The sequence below is a fragment of the Mya arenaria genome, chromosome 16 (assembly GCF_026914265.1).
Source record: "Mya arenaria isolate MELC-2E11 chromosome 16, ASM2691426v1".
Taxonomy (NCBI): domain Eukaryota; kingdom Metazoa; phylum Mollusca; class Bivalvia; order Myida; family Myidae; genus Mya; species Mya arenaria.
The window spans coordinates 34,676,631-34,696,966 of NC_069137.1; the positions used below are offsets into that span (position 1 = coordinate 34,676,631).

Here is a 20,336-nt window from a genome sequence, read left to right on the forward strand (position 1 = left end):
TACATTGGAGAGATCAACAGGTAAATTATCATTGAAACTGTCTATAAGCCCTGTATGTGCCATCACTTTTTTCACCTCGCTTGACCAATTCGCACACTTAATGTAGTCCATTTCAAACATCTGGGCGCACAGTCGGTTTCGGTCCATGAGCACGAGCCTGTTCCAAGGGCTAAACATATTGATCTATCAGCGGTAACGGGTTGGGATCCATCCAGTGTCACAAGTAAGCGCGAGTTCTGGGACTATTCGTGAACACCAAGGGTTTATCTAAATATAAGGTGCTATTGTTATTCTGAGTGGACTGATAAAGATCATTTAAACTTCTGTAAACGGATCTGCTGTTATTTAAATCACTCAAAACTTAAATGATGAAAAATAGTAACTCACCTGTTGGCTATGGTGTAGAATATGGACTTGATGCGCAAAGACCAAGCTGTAGTGGACGGCTGCATCCAAAGAACATGTCTCGGGGTCTATAGTTTAATGTTTTATATTTTCTTTTTTATTTCAGAATTATATTAAAGTTTAGAATATTTTCAAAGCTTACATACATTTACAAGTATCACAGGCATGAAAAAAGCTAAGCTTAAATGCTCAAGTTATGTTTCATTCATGCAGACTGAGATTCTGATAATGAAAACAATAAGTCGTCTGTTCATTTATAAAAATTAATATCTTTAAAACATTCATAGGTCTATAATGTTATAACCATCAATAAATTGACTGCATGGTTTTGTTCGCTTACAAGTCTGCGCAGAGAAAACGTCAGTTTTCTTTCGCTGTCCAAAATCCTCTGCTGAAGGTTTTAAGCATGTGAAAAACTCACACCGAACGGGCTATGTATCACATATATCATTATCTCATTCGTCATTTACTGAACAACTTTTCGCTTGCGCAAGAAACCCCTTGACATATATTTTCATAAAAATAAAGTTTATAACTTTTAAGTCTATTAAATTCTTGTAACGGGAAAGTATTTGAATTGACTTAACTCTTAATGAATTGTGACAAAATTGGGACATTTTCATGAATTGTTAAAATAGTTTTCAAACTTACCGCCATCAAATCCGATGCTATAAGTAAACTGTTAGTTGTTACGAAAAAAATCATTCCGGGTCAACTTGTCGAATGGTTATTGAAAATAATCAGTAAAATGAATACTTGAATGAATAAAGAATGACAACACAAGTAAATGAATACATTACCTTCCAAACAAATATGTTTATGTTATTAACCTGACAACATAATAATGTTTTGAAGATAAACCGACGAAACCGTCATATCTTTGGTCTGGATTTCGAAATGTTTTCATCAAAATGGCATGAATAACAAAAATGATAATTGGCCTGCAAACGTGTTTTTTATATTTCGTTTTGCTTATCTCGGGAACGTGATAACCCCAGCAAGACTCATTTTCGCTGACGACGCCACATGTAGTACTTGATCATTATTGTAAACAACTTAGGTGTGTATCAACTTTTAACATCGCAGTTGTTGTGATACGTTTCAATATGTGTATTTGTGTTTTGCACTTTATAATTTTAAATGTTATCTAAACATTCTTCTTATCATTTCAAAAGAAAAAATAAACCCTAGTTAATGCGATCAAAACTCATATCTAGACGCTTAAGATAAAACTTTTTACATCTTACCGGCGAAATAAAGTGACGTATATCTTTTTGATTTTCGTCATGAAATGGATTTCAGTCTTCTTAGACTTATAAGTTAATATTTGTCATAAAGCAAGAAACAATAACATTTCGGCAATATTTCTTTCTGTTTGCAATTTCGTCTAAAATTCGATTGTTTTACAACGTTAAAATGAGCAATTTTGAAACATAACGCCAGCATCTGACGCGAGGTCTAGTACTCTGCAGACAATAGATATGGAGTTTCAGATATTGTCTTTGGATACTTAACTTTACTTGTATGATATTTTAAGCGTCCTCTTCATCTGTCTCATACTAACGCATAGGCCAGTCGAGTATGTTTGTTTATGTATGATCGTACATTTGTTTTATATATGCGACCAACAAGATGAATTGTTTAGGCAAACAGTTACTCTTTCGATGTATAGAAATTATAAACTTATCAACTAACAACTATCATGAAAATACTTGGTTTTCATACGAATAGTACAATATTGCAGTAATTTTTAAGCCCTTTTTCTGTTGTTTGTGAAATATTTCCACTTGAAGATCGATCATAAGAGAAATCATTTCGGTTATAAGTTTCATAAATCCCGTACAGTCGTCGTCAGATAATTCCCGTACTGTCATCGTCAGATATATTCCGTACTGTCACAATCAGATAAATCCCGTACTGTCATCGTCAGATCATCAACGTGGGCTCATTTGGACATTCAGATTTTTAAGCAAAAAAAACAACCCATTTTCTGCAATTAACGGGTTTCGATCTTGATATTATTATTCAGATGCGGTTTATGATGTATGCTGTTATCTATATTACACAATTTTAATATTATAACTAAGAAGTGTAATTCTGTGTTTAACTAAGAACAAGTGGTTATTTTTGTAAGCTGAGTTAGCTGTTGCCGCTGCATTTATATCAATATTAGTAAATATCTTAAAGAAATCGAGAAGTGAAGAACTCTGATTTAATTGCACTGAAGCTTGTCTGATATGCACTTGTGTTAAAGTTAAATTAACAAAAAGGCATATATGCACAGCTATAAAGATTGAGATAAGAATGTTAATCATTAGAAAAACGCAGTTGAACTATCTTAAACATTTATAAAATTAAGATTTACATTGTAAAAAATACCATTCCGGAAGTCGGATAAGCATTATTTACATAAACTGAAACTATTTTACACTTTTCGCTTTCATCGGGAGTATTGTTGATAGCTAATTGATGTAGATTTAATACATCCGTCTACCTTTATTTGTGATGACTCATAAAAGGAGGGGTAACTTTATCATTAGATCTAGAGTTTGTTCATCCACCGAGGTAGTGTGGTCGAAGCAATATACGTGCATTATGGGTCCCCTGTATTTCAAGCCATGGAGGAGAACTGATAGGAAGAGCTTTGTGGAGGTATTATATATCGTTTTAATTATACATATTTATATATGTACATGTTTTGGTATGGTTAAATTGATATTCAATAGATTTATCATATTTTGGTATTTCAATACATCGGAGGGAATTAAGCAAGTAGTAAGGGAAGTACATTTTGAAATTTGTTAAATGGTGATTACCTCTTAGTTTGTTCCTTATTTGGAATTTATGCCTTTAAATAGGATCATGGTTAAATTATAAGCTACTGGGCTTACCCTTGTCGTTTCAAATGTTTCATTGAAAATGGTAATGGTGAAATACGACCCAGTTCACGAGACAGTTTTAAAAAAACGGGCATCGTTTTCAGAAAGGGTATTGTAATATGGTTCAACACCAAAAATTAATTAAAAAGACATTTGGATGTAATAAGGTCGTAGAGTTCGGAAAGGACAATAAATTGCGGTTCAAGAAGACCAATAACCCTTTATATAGGACGATTTGGATGGAAAACGACCGTCCTTTCATGAAAAATAATGTTCAAACGATAATTTGCATGTATTTTCAGACTGAAAAATTCCTGATTGAAGAAATACGGTCACACAAAAAGCGCCAACTAAAATTATGCCTTGTTGGCCATACAGAAGCCGGGAAGTCGTCCTTCATAAACTCGGTATTTTCCGTTTCAAGAGGAAAAACAGCTGATATGAAAAACGTTAAAATAGATACAGTGGACAGCATCGGAACACATAGGGTAGGCTACATTTAATTTAAATTTGTTCATAAACTAGTAAAGCCTAAAAAGTGTATTTACGGTATTAGTCATTAACAGACTTTATAAAATGATGAACCATCAATAAAGCAATGGGACCTTTATCCAAATTTTAAAGAAGTATCACATTGAAATACAAGAATAAGTTAATTGTGTTTCATTATGCCCACCCTAAAACTTCAAAGGACTCAAAACAGTAAAACTTTTGTCTATGTTCAAATTATAATCACATTATTAGATACTAAGAAATAAACACAAAAATGTCTGGTAAAATTAATATCAGTTAACAGAAAAATAAAGTTTAAATAAAACATATTGAAAAAAGCAGAAAAAAACAAAGCATTTTGATCTTTTGACATTTCGGAACACAGCAATTTTTCGATGTTTGAAAATATATAGAAGTTTTAATAAAAAAAACAATGACAGTATATAAAAGTATACCATCCAGTTTTGAAAAGAAAAAAATATACATAAGATGTCATGTAACCTTACATTTTGATATTTGATAACACGATTAAAAACCCCAACATATTCTTGGTAAAAGGGATGAAGCTAAGTTGGATTCATCATCATCATCATCATCGTCGTCGTCGTCTCCCTAGTCGTCTTCGTCATCGTCATCATCATCATCATCATCATGATTTTGCTATCTCCCTGTTGAGAATAACATGAACTATTCATGAACTTTTCATGAACTTAGTTCATGAATTATTCATGAAATATTCATGAATGACAAATTGAGTTCATGAACTAAATGGGAGATCATGAACTTACAAGTTCATAAACTAAGTAATAGTTCAAGAACTTTCAAGTTAATGATCTCCCACTTAGTTCATGAGCTTGATTTGTCCAATTTTTTCATTCATGAATAGTTCATGAACTAAGATCATGAAAAGTTCATGAACTAAGATCATGAATAGTTAATGAACTAAGTTCATGTTATTCTCAACAGGTTGATAATTTCACCATTACTACATGTCCATTTATAACAGATTTCACATTTTAACACACATAGCACAATTAATAAGGTCCCTTTATATTGCTTATTTCTGTCCTTGACATTCACAATTAGTCTCTGAAGACTGCAGGTCCATTTCCTTAATACACTTGATGACAAAGATTATGCGACCATGACGTTTTCTAAACTATTGAGGCATATGTTTGAGACTTTGACATCCATCTTCCAACCTGAAAAAATATTTTTAATATAAGTTTTTACTGCAAAAATTTGTCAATAACTTAGGGTGAGTTGGTTATCATATCAGTGCGAATTTCATTGTCACAGGTATATTAATTAATGATCGCTTATTATATTCTTTTGAACCAAAAAGCGAAATTTTAATGAGAGTCTGATTTTTTTAAAGATTCTCATTCCTGTCCCCCCCCCCCCCGACCACTCCAAAATGTTTTATTTGATGATTTATGGTTAGTGCAAAAAAGGAATAGGGAAAAATAACCAAACTTAATACACAATAATCATGTTTAATTTTAATGATTTGATTTTGTCATGGACAGTACATTCTTATGGTGTCACCTTTGTTTACTGCAATTAAATTCCACACATATGCCATATTTGTTTTTTAAATCAGAAAAAGAATCTTTCAACATGCTTTAAAAAATGTCAACTGGTGCTTTAAAAAATGTCAACTTACTGAGGGATTTGGCAACATATGGCTTAGAATGTTTTTCTCATTCTCTGCTTTAATGAGATCTCCCTCACAATAGTCTAGTTGATTCTTGTGTGGACTGACGATTTGTTTTAGTACGCTCCTATAGGCTGGCTAAAATAGACGAAACAACACTTCAGTTTATTTGGCTAAACAGGTTAACAAGAATGTGAAAATAAAAGACAAACATGGCTCGTTAACTTTAAGCATCAAGTTTCTGAATAGACAGATTTATTAATAGGATAAGTGATATGAGATCATGAAAATGTGACACTATGGTAAAAATATTTAAAATAATAACTATAATAAACTATAAAAGATAAATGACAATTGTTCCTACTTATAGACAAAAACTAGCTTAACAGAAGTTTCATAAACAATTACATTAAGAAACATATATATTACAGTTGTTAAAAATATTTAACAATAAAGAACAACGACTTCTTCGTAGAGTTAAGAAGAGTAATTAATTTAAACATACTCGTGTTTATATCTATCACATATCAGTACAAAATGATATCCATCTTCAATGTCATTCAATGAACAAACATCACATCTCCTTTCATGTTGGGAAATGTTCCTATAACGGCCTTCTTCTATTTTTAGCCTGTGAGAGGATAATCTTAATTTGTTAAACGCATGTCTGTGTTTATCATTGTCAACAATGTTCAGGTAGCATGGCATTTCAAAAGTTGATTTCACTGCACGAAATAGAGTTAAACTTGTTGAGATATTAACACCTTCATTCCATTGTGTAACATAGGTATCTTTCAGTCTTAGTTTTAACTAAGTATATAAAACATGGTATATTAAGCACTGAGTCTCTAAACAGTCAAATTTCATTAAAACCGGCTGATTGTAATAATAGTTTTACTTTGGTTAACCAATTTACATTACCTTTTTCACATTTTTCTAAACAATACAGTAAGTCTCATACAGTATACAATTTGAATTAAAGCTGTTCATGAGTTTAAACCAATATTTGACTATTTTCACTTTTCTGTTTATTATTAATGGGAAGCGTCCCGTTTCTCTATATAACGGCAAATTATTAGTCGTTATTTTGACATTTAAAATCTGCTTAAGGAACTTTTTGTGTATTCGTTCCAGATTTTCAGCTGCAGCAAAACCCCATAACTCTGAGCAATATTCAAGCACAGGGAGCACATAAGCGTCAAATAAATAAAATTGTATATTTACTGGTATATACCCTCCTGACGTAATGCTTTTGAGAGACATGACTGATTTTATAGCTTTACTTGCCACCGCGATAAAACATTTGCGAAAAGAACCGTTTGAACTTATGACTAACCCTAAATAGCAAAATGTGTTCACAATTTCAATATTTCATTGATGGTCTGAAATGATATTTCAGAATCATTTTTTACTAACACAGACAATTATAATTTCAAACATATTGCTGGTCAAAAAAAAACAACGTTAAGTGAAGAAAGAAACACTGGTTCGGACCAACCAAATATTTAAGTCTACTTTTATATCTGATTTATTTTACCAAATAATCCGATATTATTAATAATAATACAATTCGTTGAGCTTAACAGTATTCTGAACATATCCTGTAATTTACAGTGATATTTAAACTAGAATTATATCAAATTATTTAAATTTATACAGACTCCGAAATATTTGTATCCTGTTATGTGTAAAAAAAATATATCATTATTTTTTAGATATCCAAAAAATCTCTAATTAATGTAGTTTTAAATTATGTTAAAGTGAATTAGGTAGGCTGTTTCACATCTTTTCCTTTGGCAATGATAATCAAACTTATAATCTGTTATTATTATCTTAAAAAGTTGGTTTAATCATTGTTGCGCTTTCTATGGAATAAATATTACCTATTCGAACTTTTATTAATTGTTGCGCTTTTTATGGAATAAATATTTCTTATTCGAACTTTTATCAATTGTCAGATCAAATTCTAAACAAAGATCGTGAATAAATGGGTTAACGGGCAATTCTTTCTACTTTTGTCATACAACGAATTGTCTGTTAAATGTTATTTTAGTTTTTTTCAATAAATATCGAATTTTCATGAAGGGCTGTTGTAAACGTGATAGTGATATGTGTCGTTAACGTAATCCTCTTCTCATCTCTATATAGCTTACTATGTTAAGTCGGTATCCATAACAAACTTAGCTTACTCAGTTTATTTTATTTTATGGTTTGTATTGCCCTCTCATTTGTGACGAGAATTTATACAAACTAAAGCTCTTATTCATGGTATGAATTTACACCAATTTGATCGATTTGAAACTTCCAAATATTCAGTATCCCTCTGCAGTTTCACCAAATGTTTACAAATATGGATAAATTAAATGGATGAAGTAATAGATACACTAAAATGGAAGGCAAAATTCACTTCAGCCAAACACATCTCATGTACGTTCCAAAATTAAAGAAATTCAACACCCAATAAACGACAAATAGCAGTAACAATTAAATAACAAAAACGCCATTCCTAAAGGTTAATCATAAAACTGCCCACGCTCCAGTTAAATTCCATGCTTCGAAAATTGTCAAAATATCTTTATCCATTAGAAATCAGGAAATAATAAGAAGCACTGACAACGAAATTGACTACCTTCCCTCGTAAGATGATAATTTGTATCTGGCATGGCCTTTCGTGTCCCAACCCGAGCATAGCGTGTTATGCGGAAACGAGGTTAAAAAGTTTTCACTTTTCAAATAATACCATATGACAATGTTTCCATTGTGGTGCAGACGACGGTCTTCAACAAGGAAGGCAGGTATTTGATGACAATAGAAGAGTTTAAGTATCTATCATTTGTTTCCGGTACGGATAGAAAAATCCAACCCGAGAGCTTGCGATACCGGCCACGCAAGCGTGCCCGAGCGTCGGAATCTTCGATCCTTACTAGAAACACTTGATTGATATTTCCTCTTGCATATCTAAAAAAACTAATTGGTGGGAAAATTGTTGTAGAAAACACTCTTTTGTATATTTCATCAAAATGTTTTGTAGCTATGAGCACGATAAGGATGTCCTGCGTGGTCAAATAGTTTAGTCTACTTATCTGGTGAGGGGGAGAGAAAAGGAGAGAGAGAAATTGGTAGCTTTAACGCCATAGAAGAAAATATCACCAACCAGATACCTTAAGTGGAAGCACAAGCCTCGAGTTGCGAAAATAAAGTTTCATAGTTTATTCAAATGGATAATAAAATATATAAAGGCCTTAGGTCCATGAACATACACCAATGGAATTCATAATTTGTATATATAATTAAATGCATTTCTATCAATCGATCCTAGGCCACGATATACATTATATTACACGTATACTTATCTTTACTAACAAGGTACATTCGAAACACAAATGAAACATAGACAGTACACATATAATATAATATAACCATATTGAGGTGACAGTGGTTACAAATATCATTTAAATGAGTTATCTAACATCTTTATATGTACAACAGGGACTCTTAATTAAAAAGTTTTGTGGATAAACATTGATAATTTCCTTTGAATAGTTTTATTGGTATTTGTAAGAGTTCAAAAATATGGTTATATTTGGTTTATATAAATAGTTTTATATATGTATTGTATTGTCTTCTTCAATAACTAAATAAAGTACATTCACACAAGAAATGAAACTCATCTACTAGATTATGGCAAACTTGACTTTTCCTTTCAAATTCAGATATATGTTTAGGTTTGTGCCGGTACCTCAATTTCTTACCTGTGTGACGAAAGTCTATGTCTCGTCAATGCTTTCTTAAATTCAACTTTATTAACAGCACATAAAAGAGGTTGTAACTTACGGTCAGTGAACAAAACAAACGTCTTGGCAGTAGCTGAATTAATAAATTCAGCAAACCACTTTTGTACATATACATTTTAGTCTCTGTTTCAGTTCACTTTAATTATATATCAAAATCAACAACACTGTGAAATAACCATGCATCATATAGTCCTAGTGATTGTAATATATCTATAATATCTTTTGCCTATGACTAACGATTTGGCAATCTTTCTTAATATCTATACGATTTTCTCAAAAAAGCTTTAACATATTTAAAGGGACTGTACACCACATTGGCATCGAAAAAGTTTTATTCTGTAAGGAATCTCAGGACAATTATTTAATAGAATGCGTTACGCTTTGATATAATAATAGTAAAAGAAGCACCAAAATGTAAAAACAAAATGTGCGGAAGACCGGGTTTAAACCCGTGTTGCCAAAACTGCAAACTAGTGTTGTATCCACTGTGCTACGAAGGCTTACTTCAATCGAATGATATATTTAAGCTATAAACCTAACTTGGCAATATCACGTGATAACATTGACTAGCTAGTCACGCATAAGGAAAGAAATCAACTAGGTCCCTTTTAATGTAAAAAAAATACGAAATAATTGCTGAACTGAAATCAATTGTAAAAAATGTGGTATTCTGTTAGTAAGTTTCAATGCATTGTTCACATCAATTCCGAGCTTATGTCAGTTTTCGACAAAAAAAATCGTGCAATTTGATCATCTGGTGCACAGTTGCTTTAATATCGTCACATTGTCAAATCTTTTACAAATAATAAATCACATTTATAATTCCTATAATTAGTAATGTCAAACAACAATGGTATATGATTACATTTATATAAACAACAACATGGCTTTACTTCTGTAATACACAAACATATATCAAAGAAATTGTTATTGCATCCATTACATCCATTACTTAAAATGATTGAATTTTTACATTATTATTGCGACGTTTTGATCATTTCACGCAAAGGGTTTTTCTTATATCATGAAAAAGAAATAAGTAGTTTATAATGACGTCATATACAAATACAATGGATCCAACCTGCAAAACATGTAATCACTATGTCTTTATTCAATAGTTTAATGATTTATTATACGTTAAAACGTAGTTTTATCATTTCTTCACTGTTGACTTTCTTTTACCAGGGGATGTACATGGAACGGAGTTGGCTGGAGTATATCTTGTCTTCCATTTGAATGTACTCATGACTGCATCAATTAAATGTATCCATCTTTTGTCAACATTTGGTGAAGCATATAAGGGTTGACTCCATCTCTTACAGAAGGACAATACATAATTTGGACGAATCACCATGACGGCCAACCTAGAATATAAATTTAACAATTTTAATCGAACAAATGGATGGATATATATTCATTTCATAAAGGAATTATTATTTCGAATAAAAGTTAAGTGTTAAATGCATTATCGTCAATGTTGAGAGAGTAGTTCAAACTACTTATCAAATCAATTAAGCATGTTATGAGAAGAATTTACGTTAACAACAGCAAATATAAAATTCACGTTAACAACAGCCTCTCTTGAAATATCGATATTCATTAAAAGAACTAAAATAAATTTTACAAACAATTCGTTTGATAAATGAAATAAGTAAAATCAACATATTAACACATGTTTGAGTTATTAAGTAATACTAATTACTAAGAAATGTTTACAAAACAAAGACTCACGGCGCAAACAGCGTTGCATCGTTCTACAAAATCCTGTCGATTCGAAATTTTGGCCAAGGATTCCATCGTTATATTACAAGTTAATCCAAAATTGTTCACACTTGTAGAAGCAAAAAATGGTATAGTTTTTTATAGGCTAAGAAATATCTTCCCATTTTTTCTCTCAAAAAGGTTATTTAGAAATAACTGTCACTTTCTTGTTTGTTTACATCGGTTTTGAACCGTTGTGACACATGTGAGAACCCCGTTGAAGTCACGTGTTTCCTCATCCTGTAATTTACCTTGTTGTCTACAAACATGAATCAAATTGAATATAAAAAACATGGAGTAAATTCATGTTATCTTTAAAACCTTATTTTGCTGACTCGGAGTGTTTTGGAATGTGACGTTATTGGAAAAAAAAGATTAGCTAATATATGTCGTTTTTATTTTTAATAATGCACTGTGCTAGAGAGAGAGAGAGAGAGAGAGAGAGAGAGAAGAGAGAGAGAGAGAGAGAGAGAGTTGTATTGTAGTTCTTGTTATCTGGATTTAAAGACATCGTGAAGAACATGAAAATGTTTAGGGAGGGATATTTTATGATCTCTTGTTCAGGTTGTTCTTGTTGTTCACCTTGATGCACTGACTTGAATGTTTTCGTAAACTTTGCACATGCAATCATTATCATGTTTATTTATTTGTATATTTCTTGACGTAAGGCTTAAACTTTCTATTGATTTATCGATATCCTGTATTTGCATACGTTAATAAACATTTTGTTCTGTTCTGTTCATGAATTATCTTCCTTAAATTAATGATTAAAAGCTTATGGAAATCAATCGTTATACTTGGCCATCTCAAGCTTCTAGTGTCACAGAAATAATGAAGTGTCGCTACTTGTGAATTATGATGCCCGTAAGGCAAATTCACCAATTTGGAAGTGCCTACTCTTGAACATGTTTTTTTTTATTAACACTTGAATCAATGCGTCAAATCATGGTTAGTCCATTGGCTGCTTTCCCACTTTGTAGGTTTTGAAGTTATTTATTAAGACCATATAGTCAATTTGTTTTCAAAATGGTTCTAGGTAATATACCTTAGTGCCCACAAACATGAATGAAATATAATATAAAAACACAATCAGAACAGTTGTTTTCAAAAGAGAGAGATAAAGCCACTCAGTGCATTTCTACCTTGACAACCGTTATTTGTCGATCCTTGTCTACATTTAAATAATTTACAATAAAAACATTGTAGTTCTTATCTGGATTTAAGCACATCGTGACGACAAACTTGTGAATGTTTAGGGGGGAGATATTTTAAAATCTGTTGTTCAGATTGTTCTAGTTCACCAAGTTGAACTGACTTAAATGATTTCGTTAACTTTGTTTAGTAAATTCTATTTCGATAACACACCAATTGGTGTCCGTTTAAAATATAAACTGATTGAAGCGCTTTCAAGCAACGCACGAGATATATTTAAAATGGTCCTTGTCCTGGGTAGGAATTTATTTTATGCAGCTTTCTAGCGAATACTGATGAAGCCGAAATTTTCATTTTTGAATGATTTTACTCACGGTAAATTGACTTTTGGTTGTCGTCATTTATGCCCCCAAGAACCCACAGACTGCGTAGTATGATATGGTATATTAGCTTCGGGGGCCTAGTGGACGGCAGGTACTCCCTAGCTTCAGTTTCTTATCCATTCTCGTACATTCTTGCAGTTTTTGCTTCTGAAGACGAGAGGTGACCTTTTCGCTCATACCAAAATCTACGACACCTTGGGATTGACCGGAAACGCAAACGATAAAGATTACGGCCTCGCAGCAATTGAACTCCCGCGAATTTGCGAAGGACATGTTCAGCCGGGACAGTTAGTAAGCCTGGGTGTTGTTTAAACGAATGCCATGATAAAAAAAAATGAAAGAAATAAATGTACAGGCTACACATGTCACTCTAGAGTATATGGGCTACCGTTTTCTTGTATAAGCGTTTGCAAATGAAACCTGCTTTCCATAGAGTTTATCTGCCCCCTTAAAATTGAGCTTATTAGATTTAAGTTAAACATCGTCATAGTAGATATTTGGTTTGATCGGTTTTATTTGATTCATAATCATATTAACGTAAAATACTAAACATAAGTGAATATCATGACGTGGTGTTTTATATACACACTTGATTAGATTATATGAAAGGGTTGTTCATAATTGTGTTTTTTAAGACTGTCCACACTTTAAATTCATGACATTAATACTTGATTAGACGATTCATATTAACTCAATGCTCCTTCTTTAGTTAAATGATGATTCTAATTGTCTTTATTCATTTCATCAGTTTCACATGGGCTCATCCACTGATGCTGATGGACATTACTGTGTCGTTTTCGTTATCAGTGCTCATGTGCTCGATGGAATAAATGCATCGGAACCTTCAATCCTATGCAACAAGATTCTTCATTTACATAAAGCTGTTCCTGATGGCATGTATTTAACATCATATATTAATTGATATAGTTAAAAGCTACATACATAACGAGCAATAGTTAAAACGCTGGTCGGGACCCACGAATTCGCATGCGCTATGGATGACATAACGGCGGTAAGCGTCTCTTTGGCATATATAACTTGGCTGCCATTTTAAGTGATTTATGTTTATGTAATGTAGAATAGGGAGATCACTGTGTAGGCAGTTAAGAAACGTGTCGTGTTTCCCATTAAGCAACGACGTTAAGTCACAAAATTAATACTGTCTAGTATGACGCTATAAAGCTACACATTTTAAGTAGCAGTATTTCAAAACAGCCTAACCTGACCAAAGGCCAAATGAAAAGATAACTCCTTTACAAGTATGGTGTTTGCTGATGATAGACCGGATACGTGAAATATGATCCATTTAAATATCCTCTATTGAAGAACGACAGCTTGCCTGAGTAGGACTTGGCGAAACTATGTTAAACAATGGTCTTTGTTTACTCACCTTACGCGAACAACCAATCAGTAAAGAGTTATCGTTGAGGGTTTAAGCATGTGTTTTACTCATGTAGTTATTCTATTTTTTACAAGAATGTTAGAAAATAAGATTTTGTTTTGGAGCTAAAAACAATTGAATAAGGTTTATCTACATCCAGTTCTACGCATTTATACCAGGGAATTGCTGAAATTCAGCAAGAACTGATCAGCCCTGCAAATCATTATTTGTATATAAAACTGTAGAATCTGAATTAAAGCTGATTAAAGCTGCACTCTAACAGATGGTCAGTTTTGACATTATTTTAACTGTTGTTTCGGAACCAACGTATTTAAAGTTCAGTCATATACCTCGTAATAGAAAATATCTATATTGTTTGAAAAACTGCTGAAAATGTCATTTTTCTTAAAACGCCAGTAGCACTTTTACCATAAAATATCAATTTCAAAACGTAAATATGAAAAATGCTATATGATATTTTGTCAGCAGTCTTAAATCAATGGTTTTCAAACATTAATGCAAGAAATGACTCATTCCAGACCAAAAAAGACAAACTGTTCAATCCGCGAAAGAGAAGATTTATGTTTCAGAGTCTGTTATAAACTACTGTTTATGCTTTATTATATATCTGTTTTCCGTTTACATGTTATTAAGTCTGTTTTATTTACAAAGTCAACACCTTGTAAATTTTCATGGATTTAAAATTAAACTAACTTGAAATAATGTACTCTGGAATCCAGCATGAAATAATTTTTGGGAAATAACTTTTTTTAATTTAAACAAGGAATGCCACAGAAACGTGACATATGTCCCAGTTGATAATACGATAATATATAATTCAATAAATTGATATATATTATGACAGACCAGACATTATACGTTGTTGAGGCCTAATATTTAACAACGATCGTTGTGGCTAAGAAGATTTAATACTACAAAATCCACTTTTTAACATTGACTTCCAAGTTTTGGCCTCTTAGTTAAGAGATGAAGTGATTTGAAGTGATGCTTTGGTTTGAGATACTGGACATTGTTTTTGCTCCTGAAGACGAGAGGTTACCTTTTCGCCCATACCAAAATCTACGATACATTGGGATTGACCGGAATCGCAAACGATAAAGATTACGGTCTCACGGCAATTGAACTTCCCCGAATTTGCGAATAGTTGTGGCTAAGATGATTTTATGCTACAAAATCCATTTTTTAACACTTCACTTCCAAGTGATCTTGGCCTCTTAGTTAAGAATTGAAGTGATGGTTAAGTTTGATATACTGGACATTGTTTATGTTCCTGAAGTTTGAAAAATTCCCGCCAGAATAATTTGAAGTATTCACGCCGTGGCGTCATCCAAAGCGCATGCGCGTTTGTGACTCCCAGCCAACGCTATATTATTAGCAGCAACGATTTACCGCAAGTTTCCATAAAGAGCTGAAACATGTACGAATTCGCAGTAGTGACGAATCGTAGAGCGACGTGGATTGATGTTTCGAGTAAAGCACTCATGCTCTCATAATTGAGGTCAGGGTCACATTAAAGGTTAATTGAACCATGTAGAGATTTTATAGTAATTCTAAAAACTATTACCAGCAATAAATTAACGCACGCTTCCATTAAGAATTGAAATTTGCAAGTAAAGCACTCATGCTCTCATAATTGAGGTCAGGGTCACATTAAAGGTTAATTGAACCTTGTAGAAATTTTATATTAATTCTAAAAACTGCAAGTTGCAAGTAAAGCACTCTTGCTCAGTTAATGGTGGTCATGGACACATTTAAGGTCAATCTCATCTGGCAGAGATTTCATTGTACAATTTAAATATCAGCTACAACATAAAGTTTATTTGGTAGGCATAAATCGCTATTTATTCACGTCTCTTTGTAATTATCGTTTAATCGTGACTCATTAAATCTAGCGTATTTAAATAACAAAGCAACGTTTGAGGACTGTGAACGTCATTAAGTTATCTTAGTGTGTAACGCATCTGCCTTATAAACCGCAAGTCACTGGTGTGAGCCAACTTTAGGCACCTTCTTGTACGGATGAAGTGTTATATAATGAAACTCTACTATATTCTATGAGCAATTACAAGAAGTGGTCCAATACAGGTACACTGTACAGTTTGTCTGCTGTAAATAATACACATAAAAGCTGATTTCGTTAGAAACAAAAGTTATGCACACATGTACGTATTTTTATGTACACCGTTACTTTTTGTGAGCTATGCTTTGAGCTTTTACAAAAAAAAAATCTTCATGGTTGACTCGTAACTGAAACAGATGTGTATTATTGTCCATACTGTTATGACGTGCAAAGTGCTAATCTATATTTTCAAGACATGGTTTAACCATGAAAAACACTTCAAATTCATTTTATACGAGTCTATATGTTAACACAATACCATAGTTTGAGACGATGTAGTAAAACCACAAAACTTAAATGTTATTTAATACATATTATTAACTTAATATATCAGTGAAGTAGAAACAAATTTCATTCCAATGCTTTTTATTAATTTGATTTTTTTTCCTTGCAGATGTTTCTCAAATAATCGTCATTACAAAATGTGACGAGGTGTGTATGAAGACCAAAGAACTTATTGAAAACATATTTTACAGCAAGAAGATTCACCAGTTGGTTAAAAGGGCAGTCCGTGTGTTTGGAATACCACAATGTAGAGTTTTTCCAGTTGTAAACTACGTCGACCAGACGAAAATTGACCACAAGTTGAATGTGCCAATTCTGTATGAAATAACACAGAATAAACACAAAAATACAGTTCATGACTTTAACAAGACGCCAAGGAAACCAGACTCTGTGAAGAACATAGTTAGATGTTTATTAAACTGCTATACATGCATTTTGATATAACTGCCTGCAAACTTACAAGTAGTATGCCTTTTAATCATTACACTTGTTTGCTTACTTTTGTTTGACTTTCAAGAGTTATCATTTCAGCTCGTTCTAGGTTCAGATGAAAACAAAACCTAATATTGGGAAAGCGTTCTATAACAAATTACGTTACTTCATACCCTCATCATTCTCTTGCATGAAGTGTTTATTTCGGTACTTTTTATGTGACAAAAACAGCTTATACTGCCAATGCATTGCCTTCCAATTTTGACCGCATTCAATGCTTAAACAAATGGTCATTTTTAACCTTTAGAATTGACTCTAACAACATTTGAACATCACACTTTGATCAAAACAGTCGTTGAAAACTAAAAAGGTGTTAAAGTTTTAGAGAGTGTATCAGGAACAAAATAACGTTGCCCTGTTGAATCTGCTGAGAATATATTCAGTCTAGCAAAAAGCAATGTATTTCCATGTTGTAAGCTAAAACTAGCAAGTGGATGTCAACGCGCGTCTATTTCATTTCATCGAAAGGTGCATAGCTCATTTCGTCCAGAGCTATCGGCCTAGGTACACGTATGCTTTTGTAGCTTGCAGCATGCATTCTAAATGTATATATCTTTCAAGTGTTTCGAGTTATGCCATGACGCAGACGACGACGCCTTCATAAGTGGCGTTAATTGAACGCATGATAGACGTTTTTATTTGTCGATTGGTCAATCTCAGATGAAAATTTGGGATAAAAATTAGCGACAGTTTTTGTGTCGCCTGAAAAGACGACATATAGGGGTTACTTTTGTCGGCGGCGTCGGCGGCGGCGGCGGCGGCGGCGCGTCCGCGTCCCATTTTCGATTGTCCGGGGTATATCTCCTAAACTATTAGTGGTATCAACTTGAAACTTCATATGTACATAGATCTAATTGAGGGCAAGTGCAGTGCACAAGAACTGTTACTCTTGCTTCCATATTTTTAGAGTTTTGCCCTTTGATATTTTTCATGCTTAAAGTTTTGTCCGGGGCATATCTTGTAGAATATAAGAGTTATCAACTTGAAACTTCATATGTAGATAGATCTCATGGAGGGCAAGTGCAGTGCACAATAACAGTAACTCTTGCTTTCTTAGTTTTAAAATCATTGCCCTTTGTTAATTTTCATGCTTAAAGTTTTGTCCGGGGCATATCTTGAAGAATATAAGAGGTATCAACTTGAAACTTCATAGCTAGACAGATCTCATTGAGGGCAAGTGCAGTGCACAATAACAGTAACTCTTGCTTTCTTAGTTTTAAAGTTATTGCCCTTTGTTAATTTTCATGCTTAAAGTTTTGTCCGGGGCATATCTTGAAGAATATAAGAGGTATCAACTTGAAACTTCATAGCTAGATAGATCTCATTGAGGGCAAGTGCAGTGCACAAGAACCGTTACTCTTGCTGCCATATTTTTAGAGTTATTGCCCTTTGTTAATTATCTTGCTTAGGTTTTGTCCGTGGCATATCTCGTAAACTATAGGTTTCAACCTGAAACTTATTCCGTAGGTATATCTGATTGAGGGTTCAAATGCCACCTACACTTGAAAGTTAAATGGCAACATCATTGTCTATAAATGAATAAAATGCCAATCTAACAGCTATAATGTCGACAGTAAATAATTCGTCAGGCGACACATCCGACTCGCGGAGTTCTAGTTGTTATTGAGCGTCTTATTGACCAGTTTCGTATTTCAAAACATAAGTAATAATGTTATAAATAATCATAATTGTTTGACTGAGACCAACTGCTATATATTAACATTTGAATGGAAATGAGAGAGAGAGAGAGAGAGAGAGAGAGAGAGAGAGAGATGGAGGGATAGAGAGAGAGGGAGAGGGAGAGTTGGCGTTGTACCTTACGCACGTGCGTCTTTCTTTTTTGACGCCATAAGAGTCAAACAGTTTCTTAAAAGCGTTCACTTGGACATATTAAGAATGAACTTGGATTTAACTTGTTGTAAAAAATAATTAAACACCTAAACTAACACTTCCTTGAATGAACTTCTTTTCAACAATTACGTGTTATGGCCTATTGAAGTTTCAATTGATTATCAAGTGGTTCCTGATGTTAAGTAAATAGTTGATCACAGTACATATATCAATGCAATAAACCATTTGTCGTGTTTGTTAGCTTAGAGTTTAACGTAGTGATGCATAGTATATTACAATATTTTGAAGATGCTGAGTTATGTTAAAAAACACCAAACAAGACTGCAAAGTTTGTCTGTGCAAGAAGTAAAATCCATGTGACATTATATTTGTGAACATTTATCATACGCCATGTGATATATGATATGGATTTAAGAAGATTAAATGAATACAAAATTGATTGAACATCCAACAAAAGTTACAGAAATAAGCTTTTGACTTACATTGTGTATAGTGTATTGTAATGGCTGATTTGTTCTTGAACCATCCAAACACATTGTTTACTTAAATTATAATTATAACTAAATAGTCAAAAAATGAAAATATTTCTTTGTACCCATTCAGTTATTATACATGTTTCTTTATAATAATTGCTTTTTGCTTGATTGTGAGGAAACTTCATAGCGCATATAATAACCCTGGAGTCTGTTTCATGGGTAGAATCAAGAACTGGGGTCTATTTTGAGAGGCCATGAGAAAATACCCTTAAAGAGGATGTAACCCACAGCCTCTTGGGTGAGTGGCCGACTCTATAAAATCACCCACACCCTGTTTGTTTAATGTCGACAATGTTATTTAAACACATAAAGTTGGTTTTAAAGGCTTAAAGAATTATCTATGCCTGTCAATATGTTTACCGAATATATGGCATGAGCATTGTATCGAAATAATTATCTTGACGATCAATTTAAGTCAGAGGGAAATCCTGTCTAATCCATGTACGTGCATGTTTATTAATAAAAAAATATATCGAAATAATAATTTATACCAAGACATGTCAGCATTTAGGGCAAAGACGAACGTACAATAGGAGTATTAAAGTAGGAACAATGAAGAATAAATAATGATCACAAAATGTTTCTTTTGTAATTTTACTTAAGACCATTAGACACACATCGTGATCACATACTGCTTATTTCATTTCTCCAAATGATATTCCTTTAAAATAATCGAAATTAACTATTATCAGATAACCGAGTTCTATAAATGTAGAACATAGAACACAGTACATGACAGTATTTATACATTGCTTGATTTAAAAAACAACAACATACACACACATCAATAAGATGTCAGATGTCTGATACGTTTGTAAAATTTGCAAAATTTCAATCTCCCGAATTAACTGACACTTAATCGCAGAAGCTTTTATTTCATTGATTTCTTAAAGTTGTCACTCAGCAAAATGTTGACACCAATATATGCCTTCAGTGTATATAATGAGAACAATGTGAAAAAGTAAGTTTAATCCAACATTGATCTGTGTTCAAATGATAATATTTTCAAACTAACTTAACTAACTGCAAACAAAAATGAACATTTAAATACCAATTGTGACCTTTCTGTGACTAGAAATATATGATTTTTCTTTTCATTTTCATGTGTTTATTCGTAGTGATTTTTTG

At 32.7% G+C, this 20,336-nt stretch overlaps 1 protein-coding gene across 1 annotated transcript; it reads left to right on the forward strand.

Annotated features, from left to right (window-relative positions):
• The first annotated feature begins 2,984 nt into the window (after positions 1-2,984).
• LOC128221581 (uncharacterized) lies at positions 2,985-12,835 on the forward strand. Its single transcript, XM_052930187.1, has 3 exons — positions 2,985-3,057; positions 3,587-3,772; positions 12,662-12,835. The coding sequence occupies exons 1-3, from the start codon at positions 3,001-3,003 to the stop codon at positions 12,833-12,835; spliced, it is 417 nt and encodes a 138-aa protein (XP_052786147.1). The 5' UTR covers positions 2,985-3,000.
• Positions 12,836-20,336: the final 7,501 nt, after the last annotated feature.

Excerpts from the sequence above, each read along its gene's own strand:
- LOC128221581 (XM_052930187.1), top strand. The coding sequence starts at position 3,001 with ATGGGTCCCCTGTATTTCAAGCCATGGAGGAGAACTGATAGGAAGAGC. Across the intron at positions 3,058-3,586 it reads ATAGGAAGAGCTTTGTGGAG|ACTGAAAAATTCCTGATTGA; the intron begins GTATTATATATC and ends ATGTATTTTCAG. Across the intron at positions 3,773-12,661 it reads ACAGCATCGGAACACATAGG|TTTTTGCTTCTGAAGACGAG; the intron begins GTAGGCTACATT and ends ACATTCTTGCAG.